We start from the raw sequence: 20,937 nt of genomic DNA, 5'->3' as shown, positions 1-20,937 counted from the left end.
GAAATATATTGGGAGGAGAAAGGGAGAAATGGAATGGAGCAAATTATCTCTCATAAAAGAGGCAAGCAAAAGACTTTTTAGTGGAGGGAAAAAGAGAGGAGGTGAGAGAAAAACATGAAGTTTACTCTCATCACATTCCACTAAAGGAAGGAATAAAATGCACAGTCATTTTGGTATGAAAACCTATCTTACAATACAGGAAAGTGGGGGATGAGGGGATAAGCAGGGTGGGGGGGAGGATGGAAGGGAGGGCATGGGGAGGAGGGGGCAATCTGAGGTCAACACTCATGGGGAGGGACAGGATCAAAAGAGAGAACAGAAGAAACAATTCAAGTATTGTGGAAACACAGTCAGGATAACACAAGATCTAATGGCTTCTACGTTAAGGGATCTCAGGTCTTAGAATATGATATTGCAGTGATCAAGGGAGCTAGGATTATAAGCAAGAATCACCTACCCAGCAAAACTGAGTATAATAGTTCAGGAGAAAAAGTGGTCATTCAATGAAATAGAGGACTTTCAAGAATTCTTGTTGAAATGACCAGAAGTGAATAGAAAATTTGACTTTCAAACACAAGAATCAAGAGAAGCATGAAAAGAAAACAGGAAAGAGAAATAATAAGGGACTTACTAAAGTTGAACTGCATACATTCCTACTTGGAAAGATCATATTTGTAACTCTTGAGACTTTTCTCAGTATTAGAGCAGTTGGAGGAATTATATACATATAGACAGAGGGCACAGGGTGAGATGAGTAGGTAGGGATGATGTCTAAAAAAAAATAAAATTAATGGGTAAGAGAGGAATATATTAAGAAGAGAAAGAGAGAAATAGAATGGGGCAAATTATGTCACATAAAAGAGGCAAGAATAAGCTTTTTCAATGTACAAAAAGGCGGGGGAGGTGAGAGGGAAAAAGTGAACTTTACTCTCATCGCATTTGGCTTAAGTTAGGAATAACATGAATACTCAACTTGCATGAAAATCTATCTTACAGTACAGGAAAGTAGGGGGAAAGGGGATGGGGGGTGAGGGGAATGATAGAAAGGAGGGCAAATGGGAGGAGGGGGTAATTAGCAGAAAACACTTTTGAGGAGGGATAGGGTCAAAAGAGGGAGTAGAATAGATGGAGGGTGGGATAGGATGGAGGAAAATACAGTTAGTCTTTCACAACAAAAAAAAAAAAGACAATACTTGAACTTCCTAGGACCCTAGAGAACTTTCCAGAATTGAATATAAGGACAGATGTGCTAATCACTCGTCAGTCTATTTAACTAAGGAGAAGAATTGGATGAGAGATACACTTCAGGGAGTATGCATGGTAATGAGCTTGTAGGGGTTATCCCAGAGAGTGCACAGGGGAGTTTCCCTGGCAACTTCTAGAACAAAACTCTGCACTGAAGGAATTGTATTTGTCAAAGACAAAACAATCTGCCAGTGAGCAGAAAGAGCCACCATCTCAGTGAACCTTAAAAAGAAAGTGACTCTACCCTCTATCTTAGTCAATCAAAAAATAACATTCTGAAGCACCTATTGTGTGCCTGGTATAGTAGTATGCAAAAGGCTTACAGAAAAAGACAGCTTTTTCCTTCATAGAGCTCACAATCTAATGGGGGAAGCAACATATAAACAATCATGTACGAACTACATAAAGGAGAAAAAGGAAATATTAAACAAAAGGAAGGCACTAGAATTAAGAGGGTTTAGGAAGGCTTCCTGTAGAAGATGTGGTTCACAAAAACAATCCAATCTGCAATGAGGGAAAACTGAGGCAGAGCTCCAAGCACATATCAACTTATCAGGGACATCAATGGTGTCTCTGCAATCTAGGACTCCTCTGTCTGAGGGGAAATTTCTTCTCTAGCAATTGAGGGAGTACCAAAAAAATAGAATGAGAAAGTACAACTCTGACTGGTCATTTTCAAAGGGAGGAGACCCACATGATTTGTCAAGGGGGGGGAGAATGTAGAACTTCCATATTTGGTCAAAGGAAGGAACTCCCTTATTTAGCCAAGGGAGATGTCCCTCAAATACCAGTGTTTAGTTAATGACTGGGCAACAGGCTCTGGGACTTTCCACAAGCATCTTATGAACAAAAAAGGAGAAACTTTTTCTGGGACACAGCAGCTCTCAGAGCACATTCATAGGAGTAGAAGGTTGGGGGAGGTAAACAAGTCTCTATCTCTATCCCTAACACAGGTTAATATAGGCCTAAATAACAAACTGAAAACCTATAAACAGAGTATACAAGTATCAAAGAAGTCATTTAAAATCAACATAATTATCAGTACATGGATATTATCAGCCACACATGGCTGATAATGGTAGGTTAATTAATTCCAATCTATATGATTATTACTCTAACAATTAAATTTAATTCTATCCTATTTGTCTTACATATAGATAATCACTGATACCCATAAACCACAATGGACTGAATAAATATTGGTCCAATTGAGTAGGGGCACCAAAATTACTCTTACAAAGATGGTATTTATAAGTGAGTCTTGAAGAAAGTCAGAGAAGACAAATGGCAGAGATCAAGAGAGATAACATTCCAAGCAGGAGGACATCTAGTGAAATTGCCCAGAGCTAAGAGATGGAGTAACCTGTTTGAGCAACAGCAATGGGACCAGTGTCAATGAATTGAGTAAATGGTGAGTTATAAGGTATAAGAACACTGGAAAGGTGAGAGGGTGGGTGGGGGAGAGGTCTTGAAGGACTTTGAATCCCAAATAATATTTTCTATTTGATCCTAGAGGTCATAGGGAGCTGCTGGAGTGACATTTTCAAACTTTAACTTTAGTAATATCATATTGGTCATTGAGTGGAAGGCAAAACTGGAGTGGACAGGGATTTGTAGCAGGGAGACCCACCAGCAGGGTATTGCAATAGCCCAGGGATGAAGGGATAAGAGCCTGCACCAGGGAGGTAGCCATACCTAAAGAGAGAAGAAAGCATATTTGAGAGATGTCGTAAAGGTGAAATTGACAGGCCTTGTCAACAGATTGGATAGTATGGTGGGATGGGGTGGTGAGAAATAGTCAGGAAATTGCAACCTGGATTGCAACCCTGGAACATTGAGAGGATTGGTGGTACTCTTGATAGTAATAGAAAAGTTTGAAAGGGAAGAGAGTTTGGGGAAAGATAATGAGTTCAGTTTAAACATGTTGAGTTTAAGATGTCTACAGGACATCTAGGTCAAGACATCTAATAAGTATTTGGAAATATAAGATTGGAAGTTAGGGTAGTATAAGTAGATTTGAGAGTAGAGATGATAATTGAAACCACAGGAGGTGATAACTACATGAAATAGTGTAAACACAGAAGAGAAGAGGAACTAAAACAGAACCCCATGGAATACCACAGTTGGCAGGAAAGACCTGGATGAAGATCCAGCAAAGAAGAATGGGGAAGGGGCACTCAGAATGGTAGAAGGAGAAAAGAGAAAGCAGAGTCACAAAAACTTTTAGAAGAAAGTATGAAGAAGAGAATGATCCACAGCATCAAAGGCTGCAGAGAGGTCAAGGAGAATGAGAAGTTTATTGGATTTGACTACTAAAAGATCATTGATTTCTTTGAAAAGAGCAGTTTCAGTGGAAAATAATTGTTATGAGAAAGCAGACTATGGACAGTTAAAGAGATAGAGGAGAGGAAGAGGAGGCATCTTGACTTCCTTCTCAAGTTCAGTCATAAAAGAGAGGAAAGATATGAGATAATAGCTATCAGAGATAGATATAGTAAAGTATTTTTGAGGATAGAGGAGACATGGGCATGTTTGTAGATAGTAAGGAAGCAGCCAAGAGTCATAGAGAGACTGAAGATAAGTAAGAGAGTGGGGATGATAGAGAGGGTAATGTCCTGGAGGAGACAGGATGAAATGGGATCATTTGTGCATATAAAAGGAGTTTACCTTGGTAAGAAGATGGGCCCAGACAGAGCCAAGATGAAGGGGTATATGCAGGGACTCTCCTGAGCTCTCCCCCAAATCCCTCCAAATACCTTTAAAAAACTACTCTAAACAAATTCTAGAGCAGCAGAACCTGCAAAAAGACAGACTGAAACAAATTTCCAGCCCAAGACATCATGAAAGGTCAACAGGACTGTTGGACCTGGGTGAGAATGGAGCACAGCATAGGCTGCACTAGCATGGCCCTGGCCCCAGCAAACCAGGAGCAGGCCTTGGAATGACTGAATCAACAGTGGTTGCTTCCAGAGCTCTCATCCCACAGTCAATAAAGTCAGTAAAAAACTGGTCAGAAGAAGATTACAGGGACCTCTTTGCTAGCACTGTTGATTTGCTTATGCTTGGACCCGGGACACAGTCCTGGGTGGCAGACCCCAGGGTGAGGAGGAGCACTAGTTTAGCAGAGTTTACAGTAGCTGTGGAGAGGGGACCCACTTCTCAGTTCCAGGGCAGAAAAGAGTGCACAGACCACAGCACAGGCCATGAGATCTGTCTTCTCTTTTTTTCCTTCCTTCCTTCCTTCTCATTCCCAAAACCTTAAACCCAGTGCACTCTGAAGCCCATAGGTTGGACAACAAGAGGTCCCTGCCCAAGCTCCACTTGATGGCTGGCTTAGAGTTATTATCAGTAGTAAAAGTTTCCCTTTCCCTCCCAGTTTGATTTAGTTATTTTTTTCTTTTACTCATTAAAAGGGCCATTCCTTGACTACTTCTTAAAGAGGCCGATTTACTCAATGGGTATTACCTCTGTGGAAGTGAGTACATCAAAAGGCCTAGCCTAAAAAGCCTAAGGTTTCCCATTGCATCCTGGGCCATCTCCAGTCATCCTGATGAATATCTGGTCACTGGATCCAGATGGCTCAGGAGGAAAAAGTGAGACTCCTTGCACTGTCTTCCCTCACTTAAAACAAAGTCAAGTGTAAGTCATGTCATCATTTCTGTGATGTCTTCTTTGAATACAAAGGACCAACACAACAATAAAAAAAATTATGTCTCTAGGGTTTATTTTCCAGGTCAGTTGATTTTCCAGTGAGATACTTCACACTGTCTTTTATTTTTTCATTCTTTCAGTTTTGTTGTTTTTTTAATTTCTCATAAAGTCATTAGCTTCCATGTGTTCCATTCTAATTTTTAAGAAATTATTTTCTTCTCGCTCGCCTGCCCGCTCTCCCCGACAGCCTCGCGCGCCGTCGCCTCTCTCCCTCGCTCCGGCTCCCGGGAGGAAGACCCTCCTCCGTGCTCTAGATCGCAGCAGCGCCCAGCTGCTCGACTCGCCCTACTCCCCGCTCCCGCCCGCCCAGGGACCACACCGGGCTCCGGATCGTCCGCTTTGGAAAGATGGCCTCAGGAGTGCAAGTAGCTGATGAAGTATGCCGCATTTTCTATGATATGAAGGTTCAGAAATGTTCCACACCAGAAGAAATCAAGAAAAGAAAGAAGGCAGCTATCTTTTGTCTCAGTGCTGACAAAAAATGCATCATTGTGGAAGAAGGCAAAGAGATCTTAGTGGGAGATGTTGGCGTGACCATTACTGATCCTTTCAAGCATTTTGTGGGAATGCTTCCTGAAAAGGATTGTCGCTATGCTTTATATGATGCAAGCTTTGAAACAAAGGAATCAAGAAAAGAAGAGTTGATGTTTTTTCTATGGGCACCAGAACTAGCACCTCTCAAAAGTAAAATGATCTATGCAAGCTCCAAGGACGCAATCAAAAAGAAATTTCCAGGCATTAAACATGAATGTCAAGCAAATGGACCAGAAGATCTCAACCGGGCTTCTATTGCTGAGAAACTAGGAGGGTCCTTAATTGTAGCTTTTGAAGGATGTCCTGTGTAGATGGTCATGTCAGTGCCACAAGGCTGAAAAGCTTCCATGTTTAATGTATCTTCTTGCTAAATATGTAAAACAAATATACTTAGGCCAGGGTTTCACTGAGGGGGAGCTGTCTTGTTCTAGATTAAATGAGATATTATATAAACCTGTATAAAATAACCCTAAATAAATCTAAAATCTAAAAAAAAAAAAAAAAGAAATTATTTTCTTTATTTAGCTTTTGGACCTCCTTTTCCATTTGGGCAATTTTACTTTTTAAGACATCCTTCTCCTCATTGGCTTTTCGGACATCTTTTGCCATTTAGGTTAGTCTATTTTTTAAGGTGCTAAGAAAGGAAGGAAGGAAGGAAGGAAGGAAGGAAGGAAGGAAGGAAGGAAGGAAGGAAGGACATATAGCCAGTAAACCCCAAATGAAGGGGAGAGGAAGACAGAAGGGACAGGATAAGCTGGGTTACCCAGCTAGGTCCCCTCTCAGACAGCTCAATCTACTCACAGGTTGTGTTGGTCCTTCATTTTCAAAGACATGACATCAGAGAAATGATGACATGACTTGCACTTGACTTTGTTTTGAGTGAGGGAGGGCTGTGCAAGGTCATCAGCCTCACTTTCTTTTCCTGTACCATGAGAAAGATAATTTAAAAAATTATTGGACTACTTGAAAGCCATGATCAAAAAAAGGAGTCAAGACATTATCTTGCAAGGAATTATCAAGGAAAACTGCCCTAATACTCCAGAATCAGAAGGTAAAATAGAAATTGAAAGAATCCACCAATCACCTCCTGAAAGAGATCCCAAAATGAAAACTGCCAGGAACACTATAGCCAAATTCCAGAGTTCCCAGGTCAAGAAGAAAATATTACAAACAGCCAGAAAGAAATAATTCAAGTATTGTGGAGCCACAATCAGGATAACAAAATATTTAGCAGCTTCTACATTAAAGGATTGGAGGGCTTGGAATATGATATTTCAGAGGGCAAAGGATCTAGGATTACAACCAAGAATCACCTACCCAGAAAAACTGAGTATAATTCTTCAGGGAAAAAATGGACATTCAAAGAGATAGAGAACTTTTGAGCATTCTTGATAAAAAGATCAGAGCTGAATAGAAATTTTGACTTTCAGATACAAGACTCAAGAGAAGCATGAAAAGGTAAACATGAAAGAGAAATCATAAGGGACTTATTAAACTGCTTATTTTCCTATATGGAAAGATGATATTTGTAACTCATGAGACCTTTCTCATTATCAGGGTAGTTAGAAGGAGTATATATGACAGAGGGCAAGGGTCTGGGTTAAATATGAAGGGATGAGATCTAAAAAAATAAAATTAAGGGGTAAGAGAGGAATGTATTGGGAGAAAGAGAAAGCAAGAGGTAGAATGGGGTAAATAAACTCACATAAAAGAGACAAGAAAAATCTTTTAAAGGGAAGAGGGGGTAAGTGACAGAGAGTGAGTGAATACTACTGTCATCAGAATTGACTCAAAAAGGGAATAATATACACACTCAAGTGGGTATGGAAATCTATCTTACTCTAAAGGAAAGTACGGAGGAAGGAGAAAAGAAAAGAGAGGGCAGATTGAGGGAGGGGGTAGTCAGAAGAAAACACTTTTGAGAAAGGACAGGATGAAAGGAAAGAGAGAATAGAATACACAGGAGAACAGGATGGAGGGAAGTACAGTTAGTCCTTCACAACATGACTTATGGAAACATTTTACATGACTATACATGTATAATCTCTATCTAATTGCTTGCCTTCTCAATGTGGAGGGAGAGAATTTGGAACTCAAAGTTTTAAAAATGAATGTTAAAATTGTTTTTACATAAAACTGGGGGAAAATATAATGCTAATTTTAAAATAAAAGGAGATGGGCCATCTCATCAAGTGAGACAGAGACAGTGGCAGAAGTAGTGGAAATAGTGGCAAAAGGCATCTGGGTGATATGTGATGAGGAGGATGAGAGAAAAAGGAGATAATGTCAGTGAATGGCCTTAAGTTTTAGTAAAATATGAGATAAGGTTCTTAGCTAAAGGGTGAGGCTTAGGGAGAAGTCTTGAGAGATTTAAGAAGGGCTGAAAAGGTTTGGAAGAGTTATGGTAGTGAGTGGAACTGTGAATTGTTAATCAGAGATGTATAAAAGGATTGCCTAGTATTAGTGAAGACCTAGTTGAGATTATGTAACATATATTTGTAGTAGCCCCAGGCAACATAGTTTCAAGTTCTGTGATTTTCTCCAGCTTTATACAGTAGCAAATGTGTAAGAGGGAATCCAAGTGGGAGTGATCCAAGGCTGAGGCTTGGTTGGACAAGATTTGTGATAGGATAAGGGACTAGTCTTTCATGAGAAGGGTTACCCTCCCCCTTGAGAGTGATCAGAGGAAAAAGCTTTCATTCTGACCCTGGATTTGTACATGTAGGCTAGATATATTTGAGGGGTGGGCTATAATCTGAAGTCTGGACCACTTTTACAGAGAGTAGGATAATAGCTATGTCAACACCACCAGCAGGACAGCTGGAGGGGAGTACAGGTAAGGTCCAATATCTCTGAGGCTGAATGATCTCTGCTCCAGCTTTCAAAAGCCGTGTAGCAATAAAAGTATATCTCTAGTCCGGCTCTTAAAAATTCATGCCTTTGCCTCTTGGGAGTCTCTTTCAAAGTTCTCTCTTAAAATGTCTTCAAAGAATGGAAATAAGTCCTTTCCATTGGTACTGTTGTGCTCAGAGTTCCCTCAGCCCCTCAAGAGTACTTCAGGGACATTTAAAAAACATCAATAACCAATCACAGTGCTCAAGGAATGATGACTTCCTGGGGAAGTCATGAGATGAGGCTTAAAGAATAAAAGATTTGGAATACATTTGTAAAGGACCATTGGAGACATGAAGGTACCAAGTGTTGGTGCACATCAATTCACTTCAGAGTTGGGCACCAGCAACTGTCTGCTGTTGGAGAACTGAGCTGCGGAGAAGGAACCCACCTGTGTAGTCTGATTGGAGACTAATGAAAAATAAGGCCAAGGAAAAGGTGGGAACAAGTCTGCTTTGATTTCACAATGATGCATGGGGAGATTATACATTTGTAACAGATAGGAATTCACAATCATCTTTCTTTTCTTATTAAACACACTTTCACATTACTCATGTTACATAGAAGAATTAAAATGAATGGGACAAACCCTGAGAAAAAACTAAACAAAACTACATATAGCACAAGAGAAAATATTCTGCCTCCTTCTGTGATCCAATTCCGCATTCTTTTTCTGGATGTGGATGGCATTGCGCCCCAGTCCACCCGGATGTTTGAAGGTCCCTGCATTGCTGTGAAGGGTTAAGTCTACCAGAAAAGTTCCGGGGGCCCCACAATCATCTTTAGGTGGCTTCTCATAAATGAGCTGAAATAGTCCTAAGCCATTCAGTATCTGGCATCCCAACCAGCTCCTGGGGAAGGTCTTGTAAAAGTGAAACAAGGAAGCCACGCTGAGCAGGGAGCCCAAAGGCCAGCCTAAAGAAGAGATGAATGAGGTGGCCGTCTAGACCTGTTGTTGCCCGGGTTACAACATCCCCAGACAAAAATAAGCCGGCGTCGATTAGCGATGTCTGCCCCGGGAATCTAGGAGGAGAGGGAAAGACCCCCGACTCGCTTCGCCCGCGGGAGCGGTGGACGGGAGGGCCTGGTTTCCTCTCTCTCGTTTTCAGAATGCGGGGAAGTTCGCGCTTCTCGGCGCTCGATTGGCCGCGTCTGTCCGGTCTGCCGTGTGATGTCCGGGAGGGAGGGAAGATGGCGGCGGTAGCTGCTGGTGGCCTAGTGGGCAAGGGACGGGACATCAGTTTGGCGGCCCTGCAGCGCCATGACCCCTATATCAACCGCATAGTGGACGTGGCCAGCCAGGTGGCCCTATACACTTTCGGCCATCGGGCCAACGAGTGGGTGCGTGAGGCCGCGACGGGGCGGCCGAGGCCGACTCGGGCTGGGGGAGGGGCTGGGCCTGCGCGGCCTGGCCCCGGGGCCGGGGGCCGGGATCCCCGCTGGGACTGGAGGCTTGAGGCCGGCGGGGGCGGCGGAGGGGAGGGAGCGAGCCGACGACCTCGACCCCCGGGGCGGGGCGAGGCGGGGGCGGGGAGTTCAGGCCAGGGTCGGGGAGGGACGGTCGTCCCAGCCCAGGGGGGCAGGACCCAGCACTGACCCTTAGGAAGAGCGACGGCAGCTAAGCGTTTATAGTAACCTCAGGCGGGGCCAAACCTCCCTGCCAGGTTAGGGTGATTTTTAAAAAATAAGTTTTAGAATACTGAGTGCCAGCTAAAGGCATAGTCCGGTGATAGGCTCGTTTGGGAATGCAAAGACGAGCTGGACCAAATCCCAGCCCCAAAGTACAAGTAGGGAAAGGGTAAAGTTGGGGGAGAAGTCTGGCCTTTATTTCTGGGGTCAAGAGAAATCCATCATGCTGGAAGTTTGATGCTACCAGGAGTGAAATGCATGGTAGAGGGCTTGAAGTCAGCAGACCTGGGTTCAGATTCCAGCAAGAGAAATACGAAGCTGTGTGACCCTTGGCCAGCCATGTAAACTCTGAACCACTGTTTCCTCTGCAAAACGGGATAATAACGATCAGATGAAATAGGTAGTACAGGTATTAATCATCTATTTTTACACAGACCCAACATTTTCCTAGGTGGTAATTGTCTGAGTCAGAAAGAACTTTAAAACTTCCAATAGGTATTCAATAAATATTTCTTGAGATTGTTAATTTTTTTACTGGGATAGGAGACTAGAGGAATTCTGTAGATATGTAGGTGCTTAGATTTAGTAGAGTGTTTCACACACTATCTCATGCACTTGTGGAAAAGGTGAAGAAATGTAGTCTAGGCATGGTCTAACGTTTTGTCATCAACTTGGAAAGTCTTTAATGAAGTGCTCCTGGGATCTGTCCTTGGTTCTGTGCTTTAAATTGTTTATCACTGACTTGGATAAAGGCATAGATGACATGCTTATCAAATTTTCAGATGACACAAAACTGAGAATTAATGACACTAGTTGAGAGGCATGAGATTCAAAAAGAACTTGGTGGTCTAGAGCATAGGGCTGAATCTAATAAGATGAAATTGAATAGGAATAAATGGGAAGTTTTCCACCTGGACTGCAAAAATGAACCTCACAAAATTAAGATGGAGCAGGTTTAAACAGAGAGCTATCCAAATTTGCAGTGAGATTCTGTATATGTAAGAGAAAGGAGTTGATTTCCTTTTATTTGACTTTTTTATGTAAAGGCTGGATGAGAGCACTTGGTGGATATGATTTAAAGGGGTTTTGTTTTTTTTTTTTCAGTTATTGATAGCCTCTAAGGTCCCTTCTGATTCTGTTGTGAAATTCCTCCACCCCAGTCCTCCAGCATATAATCTGCCTTTGCCTAAGACAGTAATAACATTGCCATGATTTCTGCCTTTCCGTTATGCCAACAAATATTTCTAGGTAAAAGAATGAAGGTAGGAAGAAAAGACAGGATAAGACTTAAGGCATGGAGGGAGAGAAAGTTGAATGTTTAAAGTGGAGGTGTTAATGCCAGGCTAGTTCTTCCAAATGGGACAAGTTGTATTATTTTCTCTTTGGAACTGAATAATTTGAGTGCCTGAGTATTCCTTGAGTGAATTCCAGTTTCCCTGGCAGTTAGGGGATAGGATGTGATAACTAAGAAAATGTCATTTGTTGAAACATAGAGGTGTGTCTTTCTGCTTTTTGAACAAATTGCTATCAAATTCATATAACAAATGGTCATTCTCTTAAAGTATTGAAAACTCTTGCAACTAAAAGAAAAAAATAGTTCGGCTGTAAAATCTGAGCATATGATCAATGGGAGTTCATAACAATTGCCACTACTGTCACCAACTTCTGCCACTGTGGAATCTTTTGAGCGTGAAACTAGAGAAAACAGAAAATATTTGAGAGTTAAAGAAGAAAGTTTGCAGGAAGACAGGTGGATGCCCAGGGGACCAGTTACTGCTGTAAGCAAAATAAATGAGGACTGACCTAATTAAACAAGAAGACAAGTAGGGATTGGGGAGGAAGAATGGGCAAAGAATGAAGTTCAGTTAGAAAAGGAAATGAATGCTTAGGCATTGTTAAAAACATGTAATTTCCCACTGGACTAGGATATTTAAGGCAAGATTTCCTCACAATTGCCAAGAAGGCCTGTATCACACAAATATCTATGCAGCATTGAATGGTATACCGTGATGATTTTTTTCCCCCAGTTCTAATCATTTTCTGTTAGGACTGGTCCTCTTTGCTCAGAGGGATAATTTAAGCCCTGTGTCTCATCATTTGAGACTGTAATGACTAATGACATAAGTTAAAGTTATGTGAAAAGCCTTAGATATTTTAGTCTTGATGTCTGATAAGTCCCAACAGTTTGTAAAACAACAGAAAAATTTATTCTGTGGTTTATTTTTTTTTTATTTTGAGCTGCTTAGTATTTAACACAATTTGGCCTTTATAATGAAATTCAGTTAAAAAGATTAGATGCCATATTTTAACATGAAATCAAAGATTTACTCATTGAAACAAAGGTAGGCTATTTCTAGATGGAACAGAAATCTGTTTTAAACAACATATTTCCTTTTGCCATGAAGTTCACTAAAAGAGTATTTTGCCTTCTGCTGATTTGTATCCTTTGAACCTGAGTAGAACAGCTATTTGCATTTTCAAAAGATGTTTTATCTAAGTAGCCTAAGTATCTAAGTAGTACTTTAACTTGTTATCTCTTCAAATCTCTGAAAGTCTGAGTAATGAAAATTAGTTATTTCCCCCTTTCCATGAGGGAAAAACAGGTGTGTAGTAATAAAATAATTAGCCCAATCCTGACAAGTCATCCACTTTTGCTACTGAAGCAGTTCTGCATTACTCATACTAATATATATATATATATATATATATATATATATATATATATATATATATATATATATATATACATATATACATATATATGTATGTATGTATATGTATATATCAAGCCAGTTAAATTTTCACTTATATTTATAATGCAGAATAACAAGAGGAGAATGTTGACAAAAGAACCATAACTTTTGCATTTCCTAACTCTCAAATTAGAGTTTTTATCCTTAATATTGTATTACATATAGGATGTACACTTGACGAATGATTACAGCAACTTGAAAAAATGAATTTATTCATAAAAAGTGAAAGAAAAGTAAAAAGAAATCTTAGTTTGCCTACACATACAAACATCTTGCTTCAGCTTTTTCATGACAAGATATTTAAAGACAGATATTGTAGCTGAGGAAAATATTTTAGGCCTGGGAACTGTAGTTGTGACATGGAATTTTACAGGATCTCATTCTAAACTTAATTTTATTAGCTGTCTGATCTTTCTACTTGCTTTAGCCCTCTTGACTACATAATAGATACAGCCAGTTATCTTTAACAGTATGACTAGATGACTGAATGGTTGTAGGTACTCTGTAGGGGGACAGATGGAACATTGGGAGGCAATCACATCATTTTAACCAATAATCAATTTATAAACATTTATTAAGTGCCTGCTCTGCTCCAGGCCCATGGGGCAGCTAGGTGGCTAAGTGGATAGAGTACTGGTCCTAGAGTCAATTTCCTGAGTTCTAATATGGCCTCAGACACTTACTAGCTGTGTGACCCTGGGCAAGTCATTTCACTCTGTTTGCCTCAGTTTCCTCATCTGTAAAATGAATTGGAGAAGAAAATAGGAAACCATTCTGTATGTTTGCCAGGAAAACCCCAAATGGGGTCACAAAGAGTCTGACGACTGAAAAACAACTAAATGACAAATGTTCCAGGCATTGTGTTAAGCTCCAGGAAGTATTTACTTTTAGTGCATCAGTTACTTACTAAATGTTATTTTAGTGCCCTGATTTTATGTATTTCCTGAATTTATGTAGGTCCTGAAGTACACAATTAGTTTGATTTTAGGAAATATTACTATTTTCTTAAGAACCATGAGTTTCTCCAAAGAAAGATTAAAACTGATATTTCTAATATTTAATTTTTTTTAGCTTGAGGGCACAGAGCACTTTAAAAGCTGCTCTATAAATGTAATCTTATTAACCAAAACACAATGGTGAAATAAAGTTAGCATTAAGACCCCCAGTTGACAGTTAAGGAAAGAGCACAACCATTGGAATGTCTTATCCAAAATGACATAGTAAATCAATTTTAAGACTGAACTCCCGACCCGCCCCCCGCCCCCCACACCTGTGCTTACGACTTGAAAAAAAGACTAACTGGATGTTTAGTATTTATAAAGTTCTTCATTGCTGAATTGCATATTCTGCAACAATAACCAGACATCTTAAGGTCAAAGAAACTTTTTCCCAAACATGCAACAATGTATTTTATACTCATGCTGTATTAAGACAAAAGTAGAAGTGTTTGGTAATATGTATATACATAATTTGAGAAGTATTAGATTCTGGTTTCAGTATCCCTAGAATAGCTGCATATGTTCAGAATTAAGAATTGGATGAAAAGGACTGAAGAGAAACAAATATTGAAATTAATTCAGTAGTGCTAAGAGAAATACTTCAAATGCAACATAAGAATTTTTAATGGTTTTATTACTGTTACTGTAGCTTTCCATTTAAAGGGTGTGGTCCTTCCTGGAAATACAGAATAACCAAGTTCCACATGATAATGATGATAATGTTAATGATGAAATATCTTGGGGTTATTTTATTTGGATTACAGGGGACAGGGGACAAAGAGGAGTGCCATTTTGGGAAAAAAAATGTTTCAATTAGCTTCTTAGGAACTTGAAATGCTAAAAATCTCAAAACAAAATAGCTTTGTATTAGTTATATGGAAACTTTTAACCTAATTTGCTATTTCCATGCCACATGGTAACTGATATTTTAAGGTCCTGAAATGTAGTCTTGAAAGGCCTGAACTTTGTCATTCCTTTTGCATGTTCTTTGTCTATAGAATGGGGATTGTGATGGTTGTGAAAAGAGGAGGAAAAGTGGCTTATATGTATTCACATGACACACAATTATGGGGTTGGAGGAAAGAGTATATACAAAAGTTTGGAAAGAAAATATGTGAAGAATATGATTCTGATTTGTCAGCAAGTTTGCAGGCATGCATGAAATGAAAAAAGTTGGGAAACAATTTAATCAGAAAAAAATTAATCACTAGGATTTCATTAGTTTATTTTAAGAGTATTAAAATTGAATTGCTTAAATGCCTTAAAAAATTAAATTGCTTTTAAATTCCAAATTTTAGCTATTTGATTCCTAGTTATGCAAGCAAGTACCTTATTCTTATGTTTTAGAACACCTTTGTATTAATCACAATGGAAAGGTTTTTTTTCTTTAAAACATAACATTAAGGCCTTTGGAGATAACTTCATTAACTCTATCATACTTTCTTGTTAATTTCAAGTTTTAATGTCTTATTTGGAATTCAAGATTCGCTGTCTATGTGGAAGTGAGAAGAATTGAGCTTAGCTGAAATATCCCATACATATATTATTTTGACAACTTCCCTGTAACATTTTTAGCCACACTTCTAGAGTATAGTTTTAGCTTGGTGATTATTTGTGTCAAATTTTATTTTAAAGGCTCCTTGGCTTAGAATTCATCTTTGATGCAGTAAATATTCTAAGCATAATAAGTACCTGCCAGATTTAATGTAGATGTTTAAATTTTTTTGGAAACTTTCACTCATCCAAAAAGTCAAGTAGAGGCACTAGAAAGTGATTAGTTCTCCCAGGTGACAGGATTTGGCAATAGAAAAATATACATTGGAAATAGGTGGATAGCAAAAGAAATACAGCAGTGATTTTTATAGTATATAGTATATTTTATAGTATATAGTCTATCTATATATCTATATATATAGTATACCCCAGTGTAGAGGAAAGAAAGAGCAACACATTTTTAATCATTTTTTTTCTAATGAATCTGTGGAACAAAATTAGTTATTTTCTATTGTTTCAGCCAGAGATGAATTATTATTTCTGTATTTGGTAAAGAGAGCAAATGATAATGTATTTTATATTTGGTAAAAGGAACATAGACTCCATCTAGTTAATCAGTAGTACCATGATTATAACAAGAAATCTGCTTTCCTATGCTTTCTAACATAATTGTCCATGTGTTTCTATTACTGATATTTGACCCATTTTTATCTATCATCCTTGATTTCTTGCTGTCACTCACCCCTTCTATCCGGTTAGTTGCCAAATCTTGTTTCTCCATTCACAACATCCCTCAAATCAGCCTTCTTCTTTCTATTCTCATAGCCACCACCCTGGTTCACATTCTTATTAACTCTCACTTAGATTATTACAGTAGACTCCTAATTACTATTCCTGCCTCAAGTCTCTACCTGCTCCAATTAATTTTCTACTCAGCTGCCAGTTATTTCCCTAAAGTACCATTCTACCCATATCACTCTCCTGTTCAAACTCTAGTCACTCCCTATCACTTCTAGGATCAATTGTAAACTTTTTCTTGACTTTTAAAGCCTTTTACAACCTGGACCCAGTCTGCTTTTCCACTTTCTGCAGCAAGCATTTCTTGAGTCCCCTTCCTCAGCTGTTGGCTCCTTTCCTTCCCAAATTATCTTATACCTATTTTGTATGTACCTATAGATATGTACATGCTATCTTCTCTGGCTAGATTGCAAGCTTCTCAAAAGCAGAGACTATTTCATTTTATTTTTGTATCCCCAGTTCCTAGTAAAGTACTTGCATATGAGAGGTGCTTAATAAATATATATATTGGTTGATTAATCATCATACTGTTTATCAGGCCTGCATATTCCATTTCATAATTAGATTATGATCTCTAAATACATGACTCTTTGCTTAAATGGAGAGAATATATTTATATTTTGTTGTATGTTTTTTGCAGGAGAAGACTGATGTAGAAGGAACCCTGTTTGTTTACACAAGGTAGGAATAATTATGCTTTTACATAGAAAAATGTCAGTGCTTAAAACAGGATACTTTTAGGCAGAATGATTCTATTTACCTCTCTGAGAGTCATTTTATTCCAAGAAAGAATGAAAAGTTAGTTTAAAGTTGACACATGGAAGAAAAGGAAAAAAAAATTAAAAGATGATAAAAACTATGTTCATGGAATCTTGAAAATCTAATGGCTTTAAACTAAAAAAGGAGAAGAAAAAACTGCCTGTATGGGTGTGTATACATGCATACATACATACATACATACCTGTGTATCTACTAGTTTATATACTATGGAATCGACTCTCTCCTGGGTCTTCTCCTTTTAACTTCTTTTATTAAAGTCTCCTTTCCTAATCTTCATCTGGGTCATTCCCACTAACTGTGGGTATCCTCTGAGGGTCTGTCCTTGGCCCTTTCCTTTTTTCCCTCCATACTGTTTCACTTGCTGATCTTATTAACCCTCATGAATTCAGTTTTCATCTGTATTGATCTGCTTATCCAGATCTACTTATCCAGCCATAACATCTCATGACCTCCCTGAAGTCTTATATTTCCCAAATGCATGTTGTACATCTTGAACCCAGATGTGCTGTGGCCAGGTTGAATTCAACATGTCCAAAATTGAACTAATTTTCTTTTCCTGCAAGCCCTGTGCCCTTCCTAATTTTCCTATTTTACTGTCAAGGGACCCAGGCTCAAAACCTAGGTGTCATGATTAGCTCTTTACTCTCTCTTACTCCCCGTATCCTGTATGTTGCCTTTGTATTATCTCTTGTATATTTTCCCTTTTGTTTTCTCTGACACAGTTAGCACCATGGTACAAGGCTCTCATTACCTTACACCTGAATTATTGCAATAGCTTTCTAGTTGGTCACTCTGTTCAGTTCTCTCGCAACTCCTGTCCATCATCCACTGAGCTTTCAGACTGATCTTTTTAAAGTTCAGATCAGACTTGTTTCCCTCCTATTCAATAAATGTCAATGCCTCCCTACCAAACATAAAATCTTCTTTATGGCATTCGAGCCTTTTGTAACCTGACCTCCTTTACAGTATACCCTACTCTTTCTCATATATGCTGTAATCTAGTGAAACTTGCCTCCATACTGTTCCTTAAATAAGATACTTTCTCCTGACTCCTTTGCATTTCACTGGCTCTCCCTCTGTTTGTAATTCTCTGCCTCCTCATTTCTCCCTTCTGGTCCCCCAGGCTTCTCAATTAATACTACTTTCTATAAGAACCCTTTTTTGATCCCCTTATTGCTAATGCCTCCCCTCTGGTGATTATCTCCTATATTCTGTATATATTTTATTTGTACAGAGTTATTTTCATATTGTCTCTTTTATTAAAATGTGATCTCCTTGAGAACAGAGACCATGTTTCAGCTTTCTTTGTATCTTCAGTGCTTAGCACAGTGCCTGGCACATGGAAGATACTAAATAAATGTTTGTTGACTGACTTACCATAAAGAGTATATACAATATGAGAAAAATAACAGTAAAGATGCCTATAGGTGAACAGAAGAAAACTTCCAAAGAAGGATCCTGCAATAATGTCTTCTTACAAATACACAAATTATCAGCAAAAAAAAATAGAGTTCCTCATACAAGGAGGTTAATTTGACTTCACAGATATCATGTGTGATTAGACCCATACTATGTAATATAGCTAGAAGGTTATATGTTATTCTAAAGGAATAGAATAGATAAAGCAGGAGAGAAGTAGAGGAGCTTAGTAAAACATGTACTAGTATGAGGAAATTCAGAGGAGAGGAAGCATGTTGGAAAACATTTAGGTAAAGATAATAGAGGCAGAAATAATATTGTCATGGAAGTATATGATAGACTACCTCCAGAAGTATTTCTCCAGAAAGAAGAAATACAGGAGTTTGGGAAATTTACAATTAACAGAACAGAGACATGATAGTGTAGTCTTCAGGATTTTAACAATTTGAATATATGTTGGACCTTGCTTTCTCCCTGTCTAAGGCAAAACAGCTCTCCTGGCTTGCTTTAATAATTATTTCATCCCTCAAAGGAAGAGAAGCTAATAAACACATTTGCTGTTCTGGACCTGAAGAAGTGGAAATGATGGGAACCTTGAGGAAAGCAACTGTTCTTTCCTAGAATTCATGATAGAGAAGAATAGAATTGTTGTACATGGTTTCATGTGTAGCTTATGTTTGGGGAGAAGAAAATTTAAAGAATTTTTGGAAAAAATAGGATGCCGTGGCCTAAAATACTTCTGGAGAACTCAACAAAAGAGAGATGTCAGGATATCAAGAATGAAATTGTGAAGATATGAAAAGGAACAATCCTGATTTGGAGGAAGATTGTTTAAAAAAAAGAGGTCAGTGTATTCAGATGGATTTTCTTAACCAACTTGAATTTTTACAAAAAATGTACAGAGGAAGGAAAATAAGTGGGAGATGAATACAGAAGCATAGCGCAGGTTGTCCTGTAGGAATAGTGTCAGTAGTGCCAAAGCTTAGGATGAGCTGAAGGAGGCAAGGAATGCTAAGAACATCAGAAAGAGTTTGTGTGTGTACGTGCATGTGTGTGTTTATGTCTGCATGTATGTGTATGTGCGTGTGCCTGTGTTTAAAGCTATGGTGAGGACTTCGAAGATCATAGAAGTGATAAGAGCACTACTTGAAGTGTGTAGGACGATGACCAAAGAAAAAATGGAAGTGATCAAATCTTATTTTGTTTTTATTTCCTCTGCCAAGGAGAATAATATTTGGACCAAAAAGAATAGGAGAAAAATGGATATAGGGGGATAATAACCTTAGGGAAATAAGGAATTGGAAATCAGTTTTTTAACTACTTGTAATAAAGTGAACTCACCTATCCCAGATAAACTATATCCTCAAGGTACTGAACAAACAAGCAGATGTGATTACTGATCCACTGTCTTTGAAATCTCTCAGAGAATGGGAAAGGTATAGGACTAGAGAATGATAAATGTCTCTTTGGATAGAGAATAGAGTCTGATTCTAGGCCAGTCAGCTTGATTTTGAGTCTTGCTAAAATTCTGGAATGTAGTATTAAAGGCATGGTAGTGAATGTCTGGGAGAGGAAAGATGATCATAAAGACCATGGCTGTGTTAAGAACAGGTCATACTATACTAACTCATTTTCCTTTTTGTAAATATAGTTTATCTAAATTTTTAACGGGATTTGACAAAGTTGCTTATGTTTTCCTTATGGAAAAGATGGACAATTGTACCATTAAATATATTCAGAATATGTGACTGGTCAGACCCAAAAATAGACAATTATGATTTGATATTGGCTTAAGTGATCTTTAGCACAGTACTCCAAGGAACTGTGTTTGATTCTGTTCTGTTTAGCATTTTTATCTAAAGTAAAAATCAAACTGTTTGACGTTTAAAATCCTTCAAGAGGCCTGGCAGTTCCAGATTTCAAACTATATTACAAAGTAGTAATCATCAAAACAGTCTGGTACTGATTAAGAGATTGAATGGTGGATCAGTGGAATAGATGAGCTACATAATATACAGTAGTAACTGACAATAGTAAATTAGTCTTTCATAAAACCAAATATCAAAGCTTTGGGGGGTAAGAATCCAACATTTGACAAAAATTGCTGGGAAAACTAGAAGGCAGTTTGACAGAAACAATTCATAAACTAATATTTCACACTGTGTACCAACCTACCAAAATGGATAAAGGATTTAAACATAAAGGGTGATATGATAAGTAAATTGAGGAAGCATGAAAAAATGTCCCTGTAGGATCTATGGATAAGGGAAGCATTAATAACCAAATAATAAATGGAGAATATCACAGGGTGTAAAATGGATAGTTTTGATTATTTGAAATTGAAAAACTTTTGTACAAATAAAATGAATACAGCCAAAATTAGAAGGAAAACAGAAAACTGGGGGGAAATTTTTATAGTAAATTTCTCTGACAAAAGCTTCATTTCTGAAATATATTATAGGGAGCTTTGCAAATTTATAAAAATATGAGCCATTCCCCAGTTGATAAATGGTGAATGCATTTGAACAGACAGTTTTCAGAAGAAGAAATCAAAACTCTCAGTAATCACACAAAAAATATTCTAAATCATTACAAATTAGAGAAGAGCACATTAAAACAACTTGAGATACCACCTCACATCTATTATATTGACTAACATGATAGAAAAGGAAAATGATAAATGT

General features: G+C 38.4%; 2 protein-coding genes and 1 pseudogene across 9 annotated transcripts in view; 2 read left to right on the top strand and 1 right to left on the bottom strand.

Annotated features, from left to right (window-relative positions):
- CACNA1C (calcium voltage-gated channel subunit alpha1 C) overlaps window positions 1-20,937 on the bottom strand; it is a 1,037,023-nt gene that overhangs the window by 981,625 nt on the left and 34,461 nt on the right. The window lies entirely within an intron of this gene.
- On the top strand, window positions 5,120-5,998 carry LOC140533839 (destrin pseudogene; annotated as a pseudogene).
- DCP1B (decapping mRNA 1B) overlaps window positions 9,489-20,937 on the top strand; it is a 73,466-nt gene continuing 62,017 nt past the window's right edge. For 3 of the 8 annotated variants that reach the window (XM_072650135.1, XM_072650136.1, XM_072650133.1), the window contains exons 1-2: window positions 9,514-9,723; window positions 16,695-16,735. In XM_072650135.1, the coding sequence (XP_072506236.1) occupies window positions 9,574-9,723; window positions 16,695-16,735 (191 nt within the window). In that variant the 5' untranslated portion in view covers window positions 9,514-9,573. Of the gene's footprint in view, window positions 9,724-16,694; window positions 16,736-18,785; window positions 19,098-20,937 lie in introns of all 8 variants that reach the window. The other 5 variants (XM_072650138.1, XM_072650140.1, XM_072650137.1 and 2 more) reach the window with 5 other exon arrangements.

Source organism: Notamacropus eugenii, chromosome 3, assembly GCF_028372415.1.
Source record: "Notamacropus eugenii isolate mMacEug1 chromosome 3, mMacEug1.pri_v2, whole genome shotgun sequence".
In the NCBI taxonomy this organism is placed as follows: domain Eukaryota; kingdom Metazoa; phylum Chordata; class Mammalia; order Diprotodontia; family Macropodidae; genus Notamacropus; species Notamacropus eugenii.
The sequence above is the reverse complement of the archived record's forward strand: the minus strand, read 5'-3'. Positions and strand labels throughout refer to the sequence as shown.